Consider the following 18,822-nt stretch of genomic DNA (forward strand, 5'->3'; position numbering starts at 1 on the left):
CATAATGGAGCGGGTTCAGTAATTGTGTAGTACAGTAGTTTAAAAGTGACAGTAAGTCTGTGTCTGTTTCTGTTGTTTATTCTGAATTGTGTTTGTTTGTAAACTGTAAATTAGTTCTTAATCTGGTCGTGATGTTAGTGAATTAAACCTACATCTCTCTGATGGTCTGACCGATGAGCTGTCTGTTCTGACCTGCTGCATAAGCCCGGCTAGCTCAGTCGGTAGAGCATGAGACTCTTAATCTCAGGGTCGTGGGTTCGAGCCCCACGTTGGGCGAGTATCTTCATTTAACATCTACAGAAACCAAAACAGCCGGTCTCCAGTGACTTATCAGGTGGATATTTGTGCTTGTAGGACTGTTGTTTACTGGATGTTTTCAGTTACTTATTTCCACTATTCTGTTGGACTACACATTGTTGTTGTGTCTCATATCCGTTTGATCAACAGGCAGGTTGTGCAATAAAAGACACTCGTCCCTGGGTGGACTCGAACCACCAACCTTTCGGTTAACAGCCGAACGCGCTAACCGATTGCGCCACAGAGACACGCGCATAGCTCTTACACATGACGGTGTCACATGACTTGCTAATGTTTACTTCATGCTAATAAACAGTATAACATTTTACTTACGTGTCCAGACCTGCTACACAAACTGTCATTTTTGTCCCTGTTAAAAACTTTAGCTTAATTAAAGCAAATAAAGACACATTTAAATTTTTCATCTATTATTACAGGTTTAAAGTTGCATAAAACAAATGTTTGTACAAATAATATAAAACCAAATTACAAAATAAACATTTCACTTATTTTAATGATCTCAGAAATTACTCAGTTTTAAAGGTCAAAGGCAGCAGCATTTAGATCAGAACAGATATTAACATTAAATATCACTAAAGAGGAAATCCTGAACACAGCAATGTAAACCTTTCATTTAAATAAAGTAAAGTTACATAGTTGACCCATGGTAAAAAGAACCTCACAGCTCAGCACAATGGTTAAACTGCACAACCCAACAAGGTAAAATAACCCATCATGTGTTCTGTCCAATATTTATACAGTGCTGGGTTGCCATATAGCACTTTTTCACCTGCATTCGGCCTTTTCTTTCCTGTATACCAAAAACAGTCGCCATTGCAGGTCTACAACACGTTACAAAAACACTTTGGACAAAAGAGCCATAAACACTCTTTAATTTTTATATATTATAAAATCTGTACCCAAGCAACAAGCTGTAATTTATTTCTAGCAGCACTAGATGGAGACGATGTCTGTACAACATGTTGAACTTCACTTTAAAAGTCAGTTGAATGTGTTTTACTGTAGTAAGAATGAAAGTTTGAGCTGATCTTTGTGTCATTGTGTAGCTTTGATGAAGAAAAAGCCGCTGGGTCAGTGTGTAACAGGAGGTTTGGAGTGAAGGTGGGTGTGTGTGGATAAAAGCTTCCAGCACCTGGTATTCCCAGGCGGTCTCCCATCCAAGTACTAACCAGGCCCGACCCTGTTTAGCTTCCGAGATCGGACGAGATCGGATGTTCTCAGGGTGGTGTGGCTGTAAGAGAGAGACGCTGTAAACAAGATCCTTCTTATAGACGTCCTTCGTTTAGCCTTTCTAAAAATAGGTAAGTGATTAAAACCTTAACATTGTTTAGGTTCATTATATGTCAGGTGTTGTTTATGTAAACACACATCTTAAAAGGACAGCTAATGAATTGTGTTTATTGATAAATAGTGGTCTTGTTAGGGTTTTACTCTTTATGTTAATATTAATTAAAAAAATAATAAATAATAATGAAATAATAATGTCAGAAGGAAAGATTCACATCTTTAAAAGCGCCACGTCTTGTTAAACTCTCATGAGTTTTGCTCAATAAAATGCCAATAAAACAGACGCAGAGTTTCTTACATTTACACTGATTCTTATTCCACTGATATTTCAGGTTTTATCTGGTCAACTGTTATGATTTAAGAATAAATAAAAGCTGATGCTTTTAACCTCATACTTTCCTAATACTTTTATTCTACACGGTCTACATTTCTTTTAGTCTTCTGCCATGTGCAGTGCAAGAATTCACTAAATTACACAGCAGTTCTGTTTTTATTTATTTATTTTTGCCATTTTCAAAATTGATTGTAAGCATTTATAAAGGTCATGCCACGTTCATTAGGTGAAATGAAGCCAGAAAAACAGGGTGATATTCTCACTTTCAGAGATCAAATTACTCAGGTTAGAAAGTCCTGAAACACAGAACATGCTCACCTGACTCTCTCTCAGCCATGCTACCATTAATCATTAAGGGGTGTGTGGCCCATACGGGGATCAAACCCACGACATTGGCGTCATTAGCATCACACTCTAACCAACTGAGCTAACCGACCAGTATATATATATGTAATGTATGTGTGTGTGTTCAATTCCCAGGTGGAGCGGTCGGGGTTCTTTCTATGTGGAGTTTGCATGTTCTCCCTGTATCTGTGTGGATTTCCTCCGGATGCTTCGGTTTCCTCCCACAGTCCATAGATGTGCAAGTGAGGTAAATTGGAGATACTAAATTGTCCATGACTGTTTGATATTAAAACTTGAACTGATGAATCTTGTGTAATGAGTAAATAGCGTTTCTGTCGTGAATGTAACCAAAGTGTAAAACATGATGTTAAAATCCTAATAAAACATAAAACAAACTTAACATATCTGAATGAATATATTAGCAATTTACCCTCAATCTTTTGATAAAGTGTAAAAAAGTTTTGTTTGCCAATATATCAATAAGTTATCTTTTATTCATTATCAAATGTTATGTCAGACCATCATACATTTTCCTGTCAATTGATTAATTAGATGTTACAGTATTAACATGTCTTTCTCCAAAAAAACATATTTGTTGTAAATGCGAGGAGGAACTTTAATATTTTTTTATTCGTATGTTTATTATAGCAGGTTATCAAGACTTAAAGTCATTACAGAATTTATCAGTGTCAAGCTGGCAGCAATGGGGTAGCAAATCCATATAAAAAAAAAATCCATTTTAAGTTAAATGTAAAAAGATTTTATTTCAAGTCTTTTTAACACCATTCAAGTGGTCTATTCATCATGAAATGAATGCTAAACAACTGCCAGATTCACAAAACGTGAGAAACAGCAAAAACTGTTTTACACACTCAATGTAGAAGCACTTTGTAGTTCAACAATTACTGACTGTAGTCTATCTGGTTCTCTACATGCTTTGTTAGCCCCTTTCACTCTGTTCTTTAATGGTCAGGACTTCCACAAAGCAGGTATTACTTAGGTGGTGGATCATTCTCAGCACTGCAGTGACACTGACATGGTGGTGGTATGTTAGTGTGTGTTGTGCTGGTTTGAGTGGATCAGATACAGCAGTGCTGCTGGAGTTTTTAAACACCTCAGTCAGTGCTGGACTGAGAATCGTCCACCAACCAAAAATATCCAACCAACAGCGCCCCGTGGGCAGTGTCCTGTGACCACTGATGAAGGTCTAGAAGATGACCAACTAAAAAAAGCAGCAATAGATGAGCGATCGTCTCTGACTTTACATCTACAAGGTGGAACAACTAGGTAGGAGTGTCTAATAGAGTGGACAGTGAGTATAGGACATGGTATTTAAAAACTCCAGCAGCACTGCTGTGTCTGATCCACTCATACCAGCACAACACACACTAACACACCACCACTATGTCAGCGTCACTGCAGTGCTGAGAATCATCCACCACCTAAATAATACCTGCTCTGTGGTGGTGCTGGTCATCAAGAACAGAAAGGAGTCTAACACAGTATAGAAAGAAACAAATGAACTACAGTCTGTAATTGTAGAACTGATAAAATAATGTAGATAGAAAGTTTACATATAAAAGGTATGTTTACATAATGAAGAGGCTTTTGTTGGCTTTTTATGCTTTTGTTTAAAAACAGAAAGAGTATAAACTATAATATATATTTACAATATTTAAATGTGCACGTTCTTTAAAAAAATTGCAGACAAAAACGAATGTTTAGCTCCATCCATTGACAACTGGTCCAACCTCACGATACAGTAAACAGCTGATTTATGCTCCCAGAAATGGACATAGCGATCACTGTGTCGTACAACTTATGCTCTTTTACCCGCAGGATGCAGCGTTCAACATGAACCCTGAGAATGTTCCGATCCACCCCGATCTTGTTTTTGAAAAGGCAAAACCTTCTTACTAATTTTAGAACTCAAACTCTATATATTCGCCGCTATACGACACGTTGTGTTTAGAAACTTGCCGGTGTTTAGAACAAACCGGAAGCTAGACTGCCCGACTAACACTAAACGGAAACGCATCACAGAGCTTGCGTGCATAGAGCCTATTAAACTCTTCTGTTTGTGTCTCGTTTTGCCGATCGTGTTTGTGCTCCTTATTTCTCGATATTATCGATACCAACGTTGGTATTGGTATCGGATCGATACTAGTGTGATGGGATCAATACTTTAGTTTTTCTTTTTATTTTAGTTTTTAGATTTTATGGAAATAATAGTGTAAACTATAAGTATAGATGCACCTTATGCACTTTGCGCACCCTAGGCAAATGAATCAGAGCATGTAGTGAGGCTCTTATTCCGTGTTTTGGTGAATGAGAGCTCTTTTCTTTTGACTTTGTGCTTATAAATGTAAAAAGAATAGCATCATTTTTTTATTTTAAATCAACAAGGAAACATACGTATATTCGGTCACTACACACAACACAACTATGAGTGGTGATACTCCATGATGGTAACGTTGTGAGAGAGTAAAGCACCAGAAACAAGAAATTGGAACGCTTTAAACAACTGAATTTATTTACAACCCTTCTGAGAGCAGCTACTTAGAAAAAAATGTATTACGAATATACACATAAAGGTCATGAAAATTCATTCAGATCTAGCAATTTAATGATGCATCTACCTTAATTATTAAAAAGTATCAGTATCGGATTGATATCGGCGATACTGGCCCTGTATTTACTTGGTATCGGATCGATACCAAATTTTGCAGTATTGCACAACACTAGCATCAAGTAATCACTCAGCTCAGCTTTGGTTTCGTCCTCTTGTGACTGGGGGGTGGATGGAGGGGGCACGTTCTGCTTCTAACAATATGGACTACAATTCCCATGCTCCCACGGGCTGTCACGTGACTATCACATGTCCCGGTCAGCCAATCTTGATCACGCTCATCAGCTCCGGAATTTTGATTCAGTTCGGCTGTGTTTGATTCAGTGAATCTTAATTAAACTCTTCTGTTTGTGCTCTTTTTTTTCTTAATCTAACCGTTACCGACACTTGTTGACTTCTTTTAACTGTTTTAGTCTATCTGGTTTTAGATTAAACCTGATTTTGTACACTGTTTTGCCCTTTTAATATTAAACTTTCCCTGATTTAAATTCCATGAGCGTCTGGTCACTTTCTGCCTCGTGACATGTTGGTATTTTAATTAAAATATAAAGTATGTAAACAATCGTGATTGTCTCATTTCTAACATCGTGTGAAAACGTTCATGCAAATGAACCAAATTAATCGTGAAAATCGCCCAGCCCTAGTTTGATTATCATCCAGTTCTTGATGCTTACATTTAGATTCTGCTTTTCAATATTATCATCAGATGTCTCACTGTAAATAGAACAGGTAGTGACCATACACTTACAGTCAGAAGGGTGTGAGTTTGATTCTCATCCAGTTCGTGATGCTCACATTCAGATTCTGCTCTTCAACATTGTGCCCAAACTACAACTACAAAAACTGTCAGATTCAGTCTAGACGTGTTGCTGTCAGCCTCGTTAGCGCAGTAGGTAAGCGCATCAGTCTCATAATCTGAAGGTTGTGAGTTTGATCCTCACACGGGCCAAGGCAGTTGAGGGATCAGTTTAGTTACTGTGCCTAATCCAGTGTTTTTCAAAGTGAGGGGCATGACAGGAGAGCCAAGTCTGACGGGCGGAGAAATGAAGTACAAAACCAATGCTTTAACATCAGAATCTTTTTTTTACGGTGAATAATAAGCAAACTGCTTTCAGGTTGGCAGTATTCATTCTGATAGAGAGTCTAGATCAGGGGTGCACACTACGTCGATCACACAGTACACGCTGGTACATCATTCCTCATTCAAACAGGTCAGCGTGACTGACATGAAATGTGGCCACTGTTTCTTTAATTTGCGGTTTGTTACCATAACTATGCCTCAGCACGTCTAATCACTGCTAATCTAGAAAGTTTTCATTTAGCCAGTTTGCTGACGGAGACATTTTAACCCCAAAATCTGACATTCTTATGAAACGCTGCACTTAGATAAGACAAGCCACTTAAATTACTAATATAGAAAATTTCACTGGATCCTGTAAAAACTAAATTTCTACAACTCTACATGAAAAGGTGCTGTAACCATAAACAAATTAGATAGTAAAGCAATAAGGCACCAGAGACCGTGCACTACTGCTATGATTTTATCACGGGGAAAGTTATCTTTAACATGAAACCCATCTGCAAACTGGGCTTAGATCAGAATCTAAATCTAAGCATCAAAAACTGGATGAGAATCAAACTCACACCCTTCTGACTGTAAATGAATGTTTACTACCTGTTCTATTTATGATGAAAGTCACTAAATGACATAAAACCAGTCTGCTAACTGGGCTTGGATTAGGCACAGTGACTAAATGAGGCCTTGCCCCGTGTGAGGATCGAACTCACGACCTTCAGATTATGAGACTGACGCGCTACCTACTGCGCTAACGAGGCTGACAGCAACAGGGCTAGACTGAATCTGGCAGTTTTTGTAGTTGTAGTTTAGGCACAATATTGAAAAGCAGAATCTAAATGTAAGCATCAAAAACTGGTTGAGAATCAAACTTACACCCTTCTGACTGTAAGTGTATGGTCACTACCTGTTCTATTTACAGTGCTGATGAAAGTCACTAAATGACATGAAACCAGTCTGCTAACTGGGCTTAGATCAGGCACAGTAACTAAACTGGTACATCAAGGTCCTTGCCCCATGTGAGGATCGAACTCATGACCTAAATGTAAGCATCAACTGGATGAGAATCAAATAGGGGTGCACGATATATCATGCTACAACTTTTTTGCTGCTTGAACTAAAATTCACACCTTCTCATTTTCCATGACATATCTACAAGTGTGTTCAAAAACCTAGTGAGCTAGTTAGCGATTCCATCAGGTTTCACGTTTAGCATTTAGCATCTTGCCATTAAAAACAATGGAATGAGGTGGGACGGCACTAACATGTCAATATAACATCTCGATTCATGTACAGAAAACTGTTTCATTTGCTGACAAGCCCAAACTTGCAAATAAAAACACTCGTTAAAAATCAATAATTATTTATTTACGTTTAAAAAATAACTTCCTGTCCGCACCGTCAGCCATGTTTATTTTTCTGTGAGAGAAGATATGCCGCAATGAATTCTGGGATTGCCTTCATCACTAGGGACGCTTCCGATTCTCACTCGTTCTTAAGTAAAAATAACATTGAAATATTAAGATGCCTCAGTAGTGAGCTTAGTAACTAAGGCATCTCGGATTTTGAACAGGTGTATTAGGTGTACTACTTGAAGAGGTTTTGATATAAAATAATAAATGACCAATTTTGTCAATCCTGTTAATTCCCTTATGTGATATTGAAGCTTTCTTAGTTTAACGCTCAGTTTCAACCCAGTACAAAGATGTAGCTTGTCATAATCTTTTGTATCCCTTGTAGGCACCACCCTTTTTCACAGATGAGCCCTTTATTTAGAGTAAGATATTATTAATAATGTGGTGAAAATTTTTGCACTTTCTTTTTATATTGCAATATACTGTATATCGCAGGGAAAAGAAAAATCACAATGTCAGTTTTTTCCAATATCATACAGGCAGGATGGATAAGTGTTTTACTCAGAATGAAAGTGTCAGCTGGCCTTTTTCTTCACGTATTGCTTTGATGATGATGAAGAAAAAAGAAAATGTTCGGCTCCTTTGGCAGGAGGTTGAAGTAAAGATGTGTGAGGAGAAGCTTCCAGCACCTGGTATTCCCAGGCGGTCTCCCATCCAAGTACTAACCAGTCCTGACCCTGCTTAGCTTCCGAGATCGGACGAGATCGGGCGTTCTCAGGGTGGTATGGTTGTAAGCAAGAGACCCTACAAATAGCTTCACTTTTCTAGTCGTCCATCGTTCAGCCTTTCACTTCGCGAGGTTTAGTCTTTATTTTTCTTTTATTCAAAACGCCCCGTTTTAAAATGCATTCGATAGTGGCAAAACACAACAAGAACAACACACACCACACAGCTGCTGAACCCCTTTTCACCTCAACTGCTCATTTCATGCCTGCAACATCTTACGAGAACACTTGGGACGGGGGAGCCTTTATAAACTAATCAAGCTCGCAGTTCATGTATTTATAGACGGTGGTGTTCATGCTTTTGCACTTCAACCTAGGACAAGATAGTGTTTACTTTCTCTGAAGAGCAGAGACTAATGGTACCATCTCAAATTTTATCCACCGCCCTATGTAGTGCACTATGTTGGACATGACATCATAGAACTTTTGCAAAAATCGTCCTTAAAACAGCTGGTTTAAAGTCCCTGATATCCAACAGTAGCTTAGATAACTACTTATTAATCATTCAGTGACTGCTGAAAGAAATGGTTTGTACTGTTAGGAAGTACCCTAAGTAGGGCATAGGCGACATTTGAGATGGGCCCACAGTCTCTTCCTAAACGGCGTTACTAACGAAGCAGAGGCTCTGAACTCTAACTCACCTTCTTTGCTCTTTGCCTGTGCTGTAGTTCCTCACTGCCAAACAGGTTGTCCAGTTTCCTGCACTTTCCTGCATCTGCTTGCAGCTTTTTCTGTTTTTTATTTTTCATCACGGGCTTTATTCTGCACCTCCTTTACGCTTTTTCGACCCACCGGGAAACTCGATCCCGACCCTCCCGATGACCAGTCCATCCCTGACCCTGGTGCATTTCAGACCCAGCAACACCTTTAGTCACCTTTAGACAAACACTGCTTCATCCCTGAAACAAAGAGACTTCACACCAATTGGTCAGCCACCCATAAAGCACCCATAAAGCCCTCCTAGTCAGTTTAACCCCAGTTCACACCTGGCAGGGTGGGGCAACGACTCTCAAATGAGTAACACCTTGGCTCTTGTGAGCCAAGAAGCCAAAGAGGTCCAACAGAAGAATATTTAAAAGAAATTCTCAGTATGAAATATTCAAACTATGGCTAAAAGTTAGCATATGCAGTGCTTTGCTTGGTGGAACGTGAATCATTTCTTATTAGTTAGTCATTGATGAAGATTTCCGTCTGTAATATTTTATTTACATTTTCAGCATTTAACAGACGCTTTTATCCAAAGCGACTTACACAATGATCTGAACACGATGAGCAATTGAGGGTTAAGGGTTAAGGGTCTTGCTCAGGGATCCAGCAGGGGCCACTTGGTGGAGGCGGGGCTTGAACCGGCAACCTTCTGTTTACTAATCCAGTACCTTAAACACTGAGCTATCACTGCCCTATTTTATCACTGATGTGAACAGTTGGGTGTTCATTTCTGTTCACGTTGTTTAATCACTTATGTGAACAGTTGGGTGTTTATTTCTGTTCACGTTGTTTAATCACTTATGTGAACAGTTGGGTGTTCATTTCTGTTCACGTTGTTTAATCACTTATGTGAACAGTTGCCTGTTCATTTCTGTTCACGTTGTTTAATCACTTATGTGAACAGTTGGGTGTTCATTTCTGTTCACGTTGTTTAATCACTTATGTGAACAGTTGGGTGTTTATTTCTGTTCACGTTGTTTAATCACTTATGTGAACAGTTGGGTGTTCATTTCTGTTCACGTTGTTTAATCACTTATGTGAACAGTTGGGTGTTCATTTCTGTTTCTGTTGTTTAGCCTGTACAGAACAATGAGAGGTCTTTGGACAGACATAAGTAGTGCCAGTGGAAGAGTTCTAAACAACAGTGATGTGCTGGGGAGTTGCACAGTCTTGGATTAAACACACGAAAAGTGTTCCTGTTGATGACCACTGGACTAGAGTTTAGGAGATCAGTGCCTTTATGTTGTGTTTTAAATATTTGTTGTTGGAATGTCAGAACATGTCATATGTATCATGTTTTAATGAACAAAATCAGTTTAGTGAAAAGTTTTTTGTTACATGACATTAGACCAGGTTAGGGTCAGGTTTACTTTAGTGATTTAGGTGAAGTCTTGTTCCCTCGAATGTTGCTGGACAAAATGTGTCTAATTGTCATTTTGATGTGTCAAGGGTCATTTTGATCATTTGTTTATATCCATACATTCTCAGCTGTACAAAACTACAACTGCAAGAAAAGGTCATTCCAAACTTGTTCAGGATTCATCTACATTTCTGCATCAACTCTTTATAAAATGTGCTCTCCTGTGTTGTGCAAGTCATAAAGTGGGTAAAGACAATACACACGTTTTTATCAAACAGTTTTATTCAATATACTGACCGTTAAATGACCATCAACTGCAATCAAGGCACAATACACATGTGTTAAACGTCTGCAGGATCCATTCCCAGACACCAACCGTAGATGGTTGTGGTCACTCAAGGACGTTTCATCTTCTGCTGGGTATCAGGGTGCTTGGGCCCAAATCTGATCTGGTTGCTTCTGGTTGGTTGTAGGTTAGACTTGTTCATTGATGGGGCTTTCTACAAGACAATTACCCAGAACACACACACCCATATCAATCATTGATGTTAAATGATGTTAAACTCCTAACTGCCAAAGCCACTTTCTCCAGCACTCACCTTTCTGATCCAGCGTGGTATGTACACAGTGCTGAGGAATAGAGGTGATCTGAACCTCAGCCAGAAACCTCTGGATGTGTTCTTGTAGCAGACCTGTGCTGTGGTGGTGAAAACATAATGTGAGATTGATTTCCATCATGTGTTAAGGGGATGTTAAGCTAATAATTATCTGAGTCGACTGACTCATCAAGCTGATCCACAAAATGTTGCTGATCTCCAGATCACTCCTGTTGTGTTTTTCGGGTGATCATCCTCTCAGATTACTTTGACATAACATGAAAGCAAACAGTGGACGGTTTTGTTCATACACATTTAGTCGTTGCTTAGTCTCCGATAGGATGAGGAATTGTTGTTATAGCTATAAAAATGTATGATTTTATTTGGTTAGAAGTTCTTTACACACCAATTACTAAACTGGTGTCTTTAATGTTATTAGCAAAATGTAACGATGATTCATTGCAACATGTGATCTGGCCTATATGCTTACAAAGACTCTTAGCTATATCCATTTAGGTCTATCCTTATGTGTTCTGACTGACCTGGACTTAGTTTCTAAGGATCTCTGGAAACCAGTGGTGCTCCAGGATCATCTCGAGGCTGGGTCTCTTATTTGGATCCTTCGCCAGGCAGCGTCTGATCAGATGACGGCAGGCTGTGCGTGCAGTGATGGGGTCGTTACAACATTGTAATAGAAACTATTTAACATCATTTAAAAAAAAAATGAAAAGAGACGTGTTTCTTATGTTTCTGATTTCTCTTACCCTTAGACACACCAGCTTTGAAGATCAGGTGTCCAGCAGCGATCTCCCTCTCATTCCAGAATGGCAGCTCTCCACACACTAGAACAAACAAAAGGACACCCAGGCTCCACACCGTTGCAGCGCAACCGTGATACTTACCTTCCTCGATCCATTCAGGTGGGGCGTATAGCATGGTGCCTGAATAAAAGTGAGAGAAACGGGTCTCACACACACGGCTTTCCTATGCGATCGCTGTCATCTGTGTGTCATAGCTACAGAACGCCAATGTACAATTACCTGCAAAACGTCTGTAGGGGGTCGACTTCAGCAAGTCCCCACAGCCAAAGTCTATGAGCTTGACCTCTAAGGTGTGGAAACTGACCAGAAGGTTCTGCTCCTTGATATCCCGATGGAGAACCCCGCGATTACGGCAGTGACAGGCGGCGAGAACCACCTGCCACATGATCATCTGAGTCAGACATTCGGGAAGTGAGCCGTTCCTTCGGTATTCGTAGAGGTCCATGCAGCGGGCGGGTCGCTCCAGGATCAAGACGTAGCACTCGGGCATGTCGAACCATTCCAGGAGCTCCAGGACGTACTTACAGCGAGGTGGCTCGGACACCATCACCATCAACGCCACCTCTACAGGGAGAGCGTTCTTCTCGCCAAGCTAATATTTGAGCAGACCCATGGTTAGCATGGGGTTGGAATAGGCAGAGTGACGGTTACATTAGATGCTATTTTGCATTTTAATGCATCATGTCGTTTATAAGATAAGGTTTTTTTATATGGTTGATGCATCTTTGCAATATTTCACAAGTGAAACAAATGTCACTTACAATGGTGATGAATCTGTCACAGCCACTCTTCAGCACAACCTTAATAGCAACCTATTAAAACATGCAAAACAAAACGATTCAAATCAGGAACGAATATTACGGGAACGTACTTTACAGCTCGGCCAACAATAACCAAAAGGGCCGTTGGCTTTTTAACTGCAAGTTTGATGACATGTGTAGTCATTGTAATGATCGACAATTCTCGTGTCACTCTGAGCAGAGCTGAGTAAATATCTCACCTGTTTTCCATCGGCCTCACGAAGTCCTGCAAACACAGAACCGCAGCCTCCTTTCCCCAGAAGCTTTCCCACTCTGTACCGACTATTGAAGCACTCTGTAAAGCGGGGCGTGTTGTTAATCTGATAGAAACTGCAGTGTTCTCAGTAAAACTCGTGAGCAGTATGATTTAAGCTCTAGAAAATATTTGTTCTATGAAAGTTGTGAGGCTGGACAGACCTTCAGATGGAGCTCTGCCTCTCTGGACCGAGTGCTTTCCTGTAGTCGTACTCTCATCACCAGCTGTTGTTCACACAAATGTTATTTAATCGCTGTTAGTCAATGATCTCTAACACATCAGATGTACAACACGTGTCTACAGCTTTACAGAGTCATACGTTACAAATGTTTTATCATTAAATCCTACCAGTTCACGATATCATTGAATGGTTCAGTAAAGCTCTGGCTGACCTGTGTGGATGGAGTCGCTGGAGGAAGTGCTGGTGCTCAGTTCCTCCGGGCTCTCTTCAATGTGTGAGGTCCCTCCAACTGTAGCTTCAACACTCTCAACTTAAAAGACGTGTTTTGTGTTAAAATCAGCGTTTTACATTGACTTTCAAACAGTCACAGAGTGAATCTTTCAAACCCACCTGAAGTTCCAGAAGCGGATCGTGGACGTAGCGAGTCTCTCTGTGTGTGTTGTGATCCACGTGATTTAGAGGAGCTACTGGATCCTTCCTGTTTTGGGCTCAAATCCACCACCTCATCTGATCGGGAAGTGATGGAGTCGTCTGTTCTGTCACCATCGGTGTTAGCAACCATGTTCTGAATGGTTCTGATCCAAGCCTCTCTATTTTCCTCTGAATCAGCCTGCAATACCCAGATCCTACACACACACACACACACACACACATACACACCCTGAACATGGCACGAATCTACAGCACAACAGAGTGCTCTGGTTTTCATGTCATTTCTATTATAAAGAGAGTAAAATGTTCCTTTTTCAATTCATCTTTCTTTGGCAGAACTGTTGCACAGCCACGCCCTTCAGCGTGTCGTAATAAAAGAAAGAAAATGAATTTTCATGCCTGATGGTACACTGGACTTACTTTGTAGGTGAAACCACCTGGAAGCAGCAACGGCGTCCGATGCTCCTGTAGTGTTTGGCCGTGCACTGGCGTAAATCGGCTATGACCACCATGCTATTCTGCTGGGGCACAAAAGGTTTCTCAAACATTTCGTTACCTCTAATATTCCAGTTTTAAATCAAAGCACAAGCAAAACAACTCAAACTTTAGTAAACGAGTGCTTAAAACTGACTGTTCAGGAGCAGTTTCTCCTTTTCATGTTGATTTTGATGAAGGCCACCATTGCTACTGATTTTACTTTAGACAAAGGACACGTGACTAACCCTGGATTTCTTCTTGTACATAAGGTGGTTGTCCTGAATCAGGAACCAGCGCCTGAAGGAAAGAAACAGAAACAAAAAGAAATCACAGAAAGAAAACAACTGCATAGTACTGAAATGGTTCTGCAGGGTTTCACCTGTAACTAATACAATGATATAAATGAGCTTCACATTAAATCATTCAGAGTTGAATCGTCGTGTATTCTGATTTAACAAGCCATTGATCAGTCTGAGTCAGTAACATGTACAATGTTTAGGAAACGATTGCTATGATGGTTAGAGGTGTTTAATTAGCCATTCATTTCTACCTAAATGATTGCTCATCATGTGTTCTAGCTCTCTACACACCTGTTCCATGTTTTAAATACATTACTGGCCCTCTTCAACAAGTATCCCTCCATAACTATCTGGTTCTCTGCATCCACGCTGCCCTCCGGTTCGATCTCGCCACCACAGACGTCCTGAAAAGACATCTGAGGACGAACTCGACCGAACGGCCAGCACAGACGTAGACTGGTCAAAAAGCGTCGCATTAGAGAAGGACGGTCGGTAGCATGTCTCTCCTGTTCAGCAGCCATCGTGAGAAATGATGTACAAACACTGAAGGTTCAACTAAACTGAGCTCTCATAGAACACTCAGTGTCATCACAATGATGTCACAAAGGCAGAAGGTCTCAGTGCTGCAGCGCTGCAGGTGATGGTGTACATTTAAATTTCACCATTTGTTTATTTTTCAATATTTTACTCAAATGATTTTACCCCCCCCCCGCCCACACACACCTAATTTATTAAAAAATGTCCCTCTTTGATTTTACAGTGTTTATTATTTCTTTTATTTGTGCTGTTAGTGATAATTACTGTAACCTTGCACAACATGTGTATCAAATACATTTACACCAATTATTTTTAGTCAAAGAATAAATAATGAATGATTAGAAACAGCTGCTGAAGAAACACTTTTTAACTTTTTCAAATGCTCCAATCAGTGTTATGAAGGCGGCAGAGAGGAGATGGCTCCATCTGGCCACACTTTAACTCTTTGTTTTCACACGTTTGCTGAGCGGCACACACACACACACACACACACACCTGGAACAAAGAAAGGTGATCAGACCTAATCATCAGATCCTCTAGATTGGCAGATCAATGACTTTTAGTTACAGTTGAGTCTGTAAACCTTGATTTATTTACATGAATGCACAGACCTCCTCCTCGATTCCTACCGGAGTTTACTGCCACTCTGTCCGCTCTGAACATGCTTCGAACATCCAGCTCCACCGCGCTGTTACAGTTCAACCACGTCTCCGCTCATCCATTTTGTTTGCCAGAGGTTGTACTAAAAAGTAATTAAGGGAGACGAGACTAGACATAAGTATTGGTCACTACATGGTACTAAGTAAGTAAGTGGTAGGTCAGGAAGATGACATTTCTTATATGCAGTTAGCAGTATAGGGTTTGTTGTAGCAGCAGAGCTATAACAGGAGTAAGATGCAAAAATGCACAAACTTGTGCAAATTGCAATATTGTGCAAAGATGCAAGTAATACAGTCACAGTAGTACAATACAGTAGTTATATGTATTTAAGTTGTCCAGCGAACAACTGTGTTGGTCGTGTTGTGCATGTGCGTGTGTGAGCGAGTGTCTGTGCATGTGTACAAGAGTGTGTATTCTGTGTGCATGTGTGTGTGTGTATATATACAGTGTATCACAAAAGTGAGTACACCCCTCACATTTCTGCAAATATTTCATTATATCTTTTCATGGGACAACACTATAGACATGAAACTTGGATATAACTTAGAGTAGTCAGTGTACAGCTTGTATAGCAGTGTAGATTTACTGTCTTCTGAAAATAACTCAACACACAGCCATTAATGTCTAAATAGCTGGCAACATAAGTGAGTACACCCCACAGTGAACATGTCCAAATTGTGCCCAAATGTGTCATTGTCCCTCCCTGGTGTCATGTGTCAAGGTCCCAGGTGTAAATTCAAGTCAAGTCAACTTTATTTATACAGCGCTTTTTACAATAGACATTGTCTCAAAGCAACTTTACAAAATAAATGGGGAGCAGGGCTGTTAAATTTGGTGTTTTGGATACAATTCTCTCATACTGGCCACTGGATATTCAACATGGCACCTCATGGCAAAGAACTCTCTGAGGATGTGAGAAATAGAATTGTTGCTCTCCCCAAAGATGGCCTGGGCTATAAGAAGATTGCTAACACCCTGAAACTGAGCTACAGCATGGTGGCCAAGGTCATACAGCGGTTTTCCAGGACAGGTTTCACCAGGGTCGACCAAAGAAGTTGAGTCCACGGGTTCGGCGTCATATCCAGAGGTTGGCTTTAAAAAATAGACACATGAGTGCTGCCAGCATTGCTGCAGAGGTTGAAGACGTGGGAGGTCAGCCTGTCAGTGCTCAGACCATACACCGCACACTGCATCTACTCGGTCTGCATGGTCGTCATCCCAGAAGGAAGCTGATGCACAAGAAAGCCAGCAAAAAGTTTGCTGAAAACAAGCAGTCCAAGAACATGGATTACTGGAATGCCCTGTGGTCTGACGAGACCAAGATAAACTTGTTTGGGCAGCAGTAGCCTAGTGGTTAAGGTGCTGGTCCAGTAATCCGAAGGTTGCCGGTTCAAACCTCACCACTGCCAGGTTGCTGTTGGGCCCTTGAGCAAGGCCCTTAACCCTCAATTGCTTAGATTGTATAGTGTCACAGTACTGTAAGTCGCTTTGGATAAAAGCGTCTGCTAAATGCTGAAAATGTAAATGTAAATGTTTGGCTCAGATGGTGTCCAGCATGTGTGGCGGTGCCCTGGTGAGAAGTACCAAGACAACTGTATCTTGCCTACAGTCAAGCATGGTGGTGGTAGCATCATGGTCTTGGGCTGCATGAGTGTTGCTGGCACTGGGGAGCTGCGGTTCATTGAGGGAAACATAAATTCCAACATGTACTGTGACATTCTGAAACAGAGCATGATCCCCTTCCTTCGAAAACTGGGCCTCATGGCAGTTTTCCAACAGGATAACGACCCCAAACACAACCTCCAAGATGACAACTGCCTTGCTGAGGAAGCTGAAGGTAAAGGTGATGGACTAAACCCAATTGAGCACCTGTGGCGCATCCTCAAGTGGAAGGTGGAGGAGTTCAATGTGTCTAACATCCACCAGCTCCGTGATGTCATCATGGAGGAGTGGAAGAGGATTCCAGGAGCAACCTGTGCAGCTTTGGTGAATTCCATGCCCAGGAGGGTTAAGGCAGTGCTGGATAATAATGGTGGTCACACAAAATATTGACACTTTGGGCACAATTTGGACATGTTCACTGTGGGGTGTACTCACTTATGTTGCCAGCTATTTAGACATTAATGGCTGTGTGTTGAGTTACAGTGTATCACAAAAGTGAGTACACCCCTCACATTTCTGCAAATATTTTATTATATCTTTTCATGGGACAACACTATAGACATGAAACTTGGATATAACTTAGAGTAGTCAGTGTACAGCTTGTATAGCAGTGTAGATTTACTGTCTTCTGAAAATAACTCAACACACAGCCATTAATGTCTAAATAGCTGGCAACATAAGTGAGTACACCCCACAGTGAACATGTCCAAATTGTGCCCAAATGTGTCGTTGTCCCTCCCTGGTGTCATGTGTCAAGGTCCCAGGTGTAAATGGGGAGCAGGGCTGTTAAATTTGGTGTTTTGGGTACAATTCTCTCATACTGGCCACTGGATATTCAACATGGCACCTCATGGCAAAGAACTCTCTGAGGATGTGAGAAATAGAATTGTTGCTCTCCACAAAGATGGCCTGGGCTATAAGAAGATTGCTAATGTTACGCCCCTGAGAGAGGGGATTATAGAAATTTATAAAAAGGAAAAGACACAGGACACTTTCTGTACTGTTCACAGCCGCATCACTTTATAATGATCTATGCACAGAACCAAGATTAATTACATTCAGTTATCTAAACACATTACAACACTAAACACAGTTTATATTAAACACACTAATAATATATTTAATATATAAAAATAATATATATATATAAAATATCATATATAATAATACATTTATCCATAACTTGAGATCAAATAACATAAACTCAGCTTATATACTGTACATTAATATATATATAAAATAATAATATATATATATAATAATATAGTTTTCCACAACTTGCGATCAAACATAAATACTCAGCTTACACACAGTAACTGGTCATTCACTTCACTATTAATTTGTTTCATAAAAATATAAAACAACAACAAATAGAATTGTAAATATAACAAATATATCTCTTTCAACTGAACACACAACTTCTTGTAACCGAAGTCGCTAGCTTAGCATAAACTTAAACCGGAGCGCGGTGCTAATTAGCATAGCCGGCTACCTGCCGTTTATAAACACTGACTAAAACAATTTATCATCAAACAAATTATACTAAACTTCACAAGCGGTTATCTCTTTAAATATTATACTTATTGCTTATGCAATTTATTCATACCTGAGAGAGGGGATTATAGAAATTTATAAAAAGGAAAAGACACAGGACACTTTCTGTACTGTTCACAGCCGCATCACTTTATAATGATACAGGTGCAACGGGTGCCCTCTAATTTTCCCTCCCCTCAGCCCTCGCACTGATCGATGCACAGGCTCACCAATCAATTACAGAGTAAACAGATGGCATTCTATTTTTCTTTTATGTTGTTCCCTTAAGTGCACCACACACTCCCCATCAACATAGATGTCGTCCCGACATCTCAAACAATATGTTTGAACATTAATGTCTAGACCAACCGT

General features: G+C 40.2%; 1 protein-coding gene and 6 non-coding genes across 10 annotated transcripts; 2 read left to right on the forward strand and 5 right to left on the reverse strand.

Annotated features, from left to right (window-relative positions):
• Positions 1-203: 203 nt before the first annotated feature.
• On the forward strand, positions 204-276 carry trnak-cuu (transfer RNA lysine (anticodon CUU)). The gene has a single exon. It is a non-coding gene; the product is annotated as a tRNA-Lys (tRNA).
• A 195-nt stretch (positions 277-471) lies between these two features.
• Positions 472-545, reverse strand: trnan-guu (transfer RNA asparagine (anticodon GUU)). Its single transcript has one exon. It is a non-coding gene; the product is annotated as a tRNA-Asn (tRNA).
• An 893-nt stretch (positions 546-1,438) lies between these two features.
• LOC134329734 (5S ribosomal RNA) lies at positions 1,439-1,557 on the reverse strand. The gene has a single exon (XR_010014955.1). It is a non-coding gene; the product is annotated as a 5S ribosomal RNA (ribosomal RNA).
• A 4,231-nt stretch (positions 1,558-5,788) lies between these two features.
• On the forward strand, positions 5,789-5,862 carry trnam-cau (transfer RNA methionine (anticodon CAU)). The gene has a single exon. It is a non-coding gene; the product is annotated as a tRNA-Met (tRNA).
• Positions 5,863-6,676: 814 nt separating this feature from the next.
• On the reverse strand, positions 6,677-6,749 carry trnam-cau (transfer RNA methionine (anticodon CAU)). The gene has a single exon. It is a non-coding gene; the product is annotated as a tRNA-Met (tRNA).
• Positions 6,750-8,020: 1,271 nt separating this feature from the next.
• On the reverse strand, positions 8,021-8,139 carry LOC134329747 (5S ribosomal RNA). Its single transcript, XR_010014965.1, has one exon. It is a non-coding gene; the product is annotated as a 5S ribosomal RNA (ribosomal RNA).
• Positions 8,140-10,462: 2,323 nt separating this feature from the next.
• On the reverse strand, positions 10,463-18,567 carry LOC134328743 (serine/threonine-protein kinase pim-1-like). Of its 4 annotated transcripts, none has more exons than XR_010014749.1 (14): positions 18,524-18,567; positions 15,225-15,337; positions 14,005-14,056; positions 13,703-13,800; positions 13,241-13,476; positions 13,062-13,160; positions 12,831-12,893; positions 12,614-12,708; positions 12,375-12,425; positions 11,833-12,205; positions 11,557-11,733; positions 11,335-11,447; positions 10,796-10,893; positions 10,463-10,696 (listed from the first exon to the last, which is right to left on the reverse strand). XR_010014749.1 is itself a non-coding variant. In XM_063009938.1 (12 exons), exons 1-11 carry the CDS (start codon positions 14,577-14,579, stop codon positions 11,341-11,343), a joined length of 1,581 nt encoding a protein of 526 aa, XP_062866008.1. In that variant the 5' UTR covers positions 14,580-14,709; the 3' UTR covers positions 10,900-11,058; positions 11,335-11,340. The 4 variants fall into 4 exon arrangements, 1 of the variants encoding a protein (XP_062866008.1); XR_010014750.1 differs by having other exon boundaries at positions 15,207-15,337; XR_010014748.1 differs by lacking the exons at positions 15,225-15,337; positions 18,524-18,567 and adding an exon at positions 14,350-14,709.
• Positions 18,568-18,822: the final 255 nt, after the last annotated feature.

This window comes from Trichomycterus rosablanca, chromosome 15, assembly GCF_030014385.1.
Source record: "Trichomycterus rosablanca isolate fTriRos1 chromosome 15, fTriRos1.hap1, whole genome shotgun sequence".
Classification (NCBI taxonomy): Eukaryota; Metazoa; Chordata; class Actinopteri; order Siluriformes; family Trichomycteridae; genus Trichomycterus; species Trichomycterus rosablanca.

Coding starts and splice junctions, on each gene's coding strand:
- LOC134328743 (XM_063009938.1), bottom strand. CDS start 14,579: ATGGCTGCTGAACAGGAGAGACATGCTACCGACCGTCCTTCTCTAATG. Junction 14,057..14,349: donor GTATTTAAAACATGGAACAG/GTGTGTAGAGAG, acceptor TCTTTCCTTCAG/GCGCTGGTTCCTGATTCAGG. Junction 11,448..11,556: donor CAAAGCTGGTGTGTCTAAGG/GTAAGAGAAATC, acceptor CTGCACGCACAG/CCTGCCGTCATCTGATCAGA.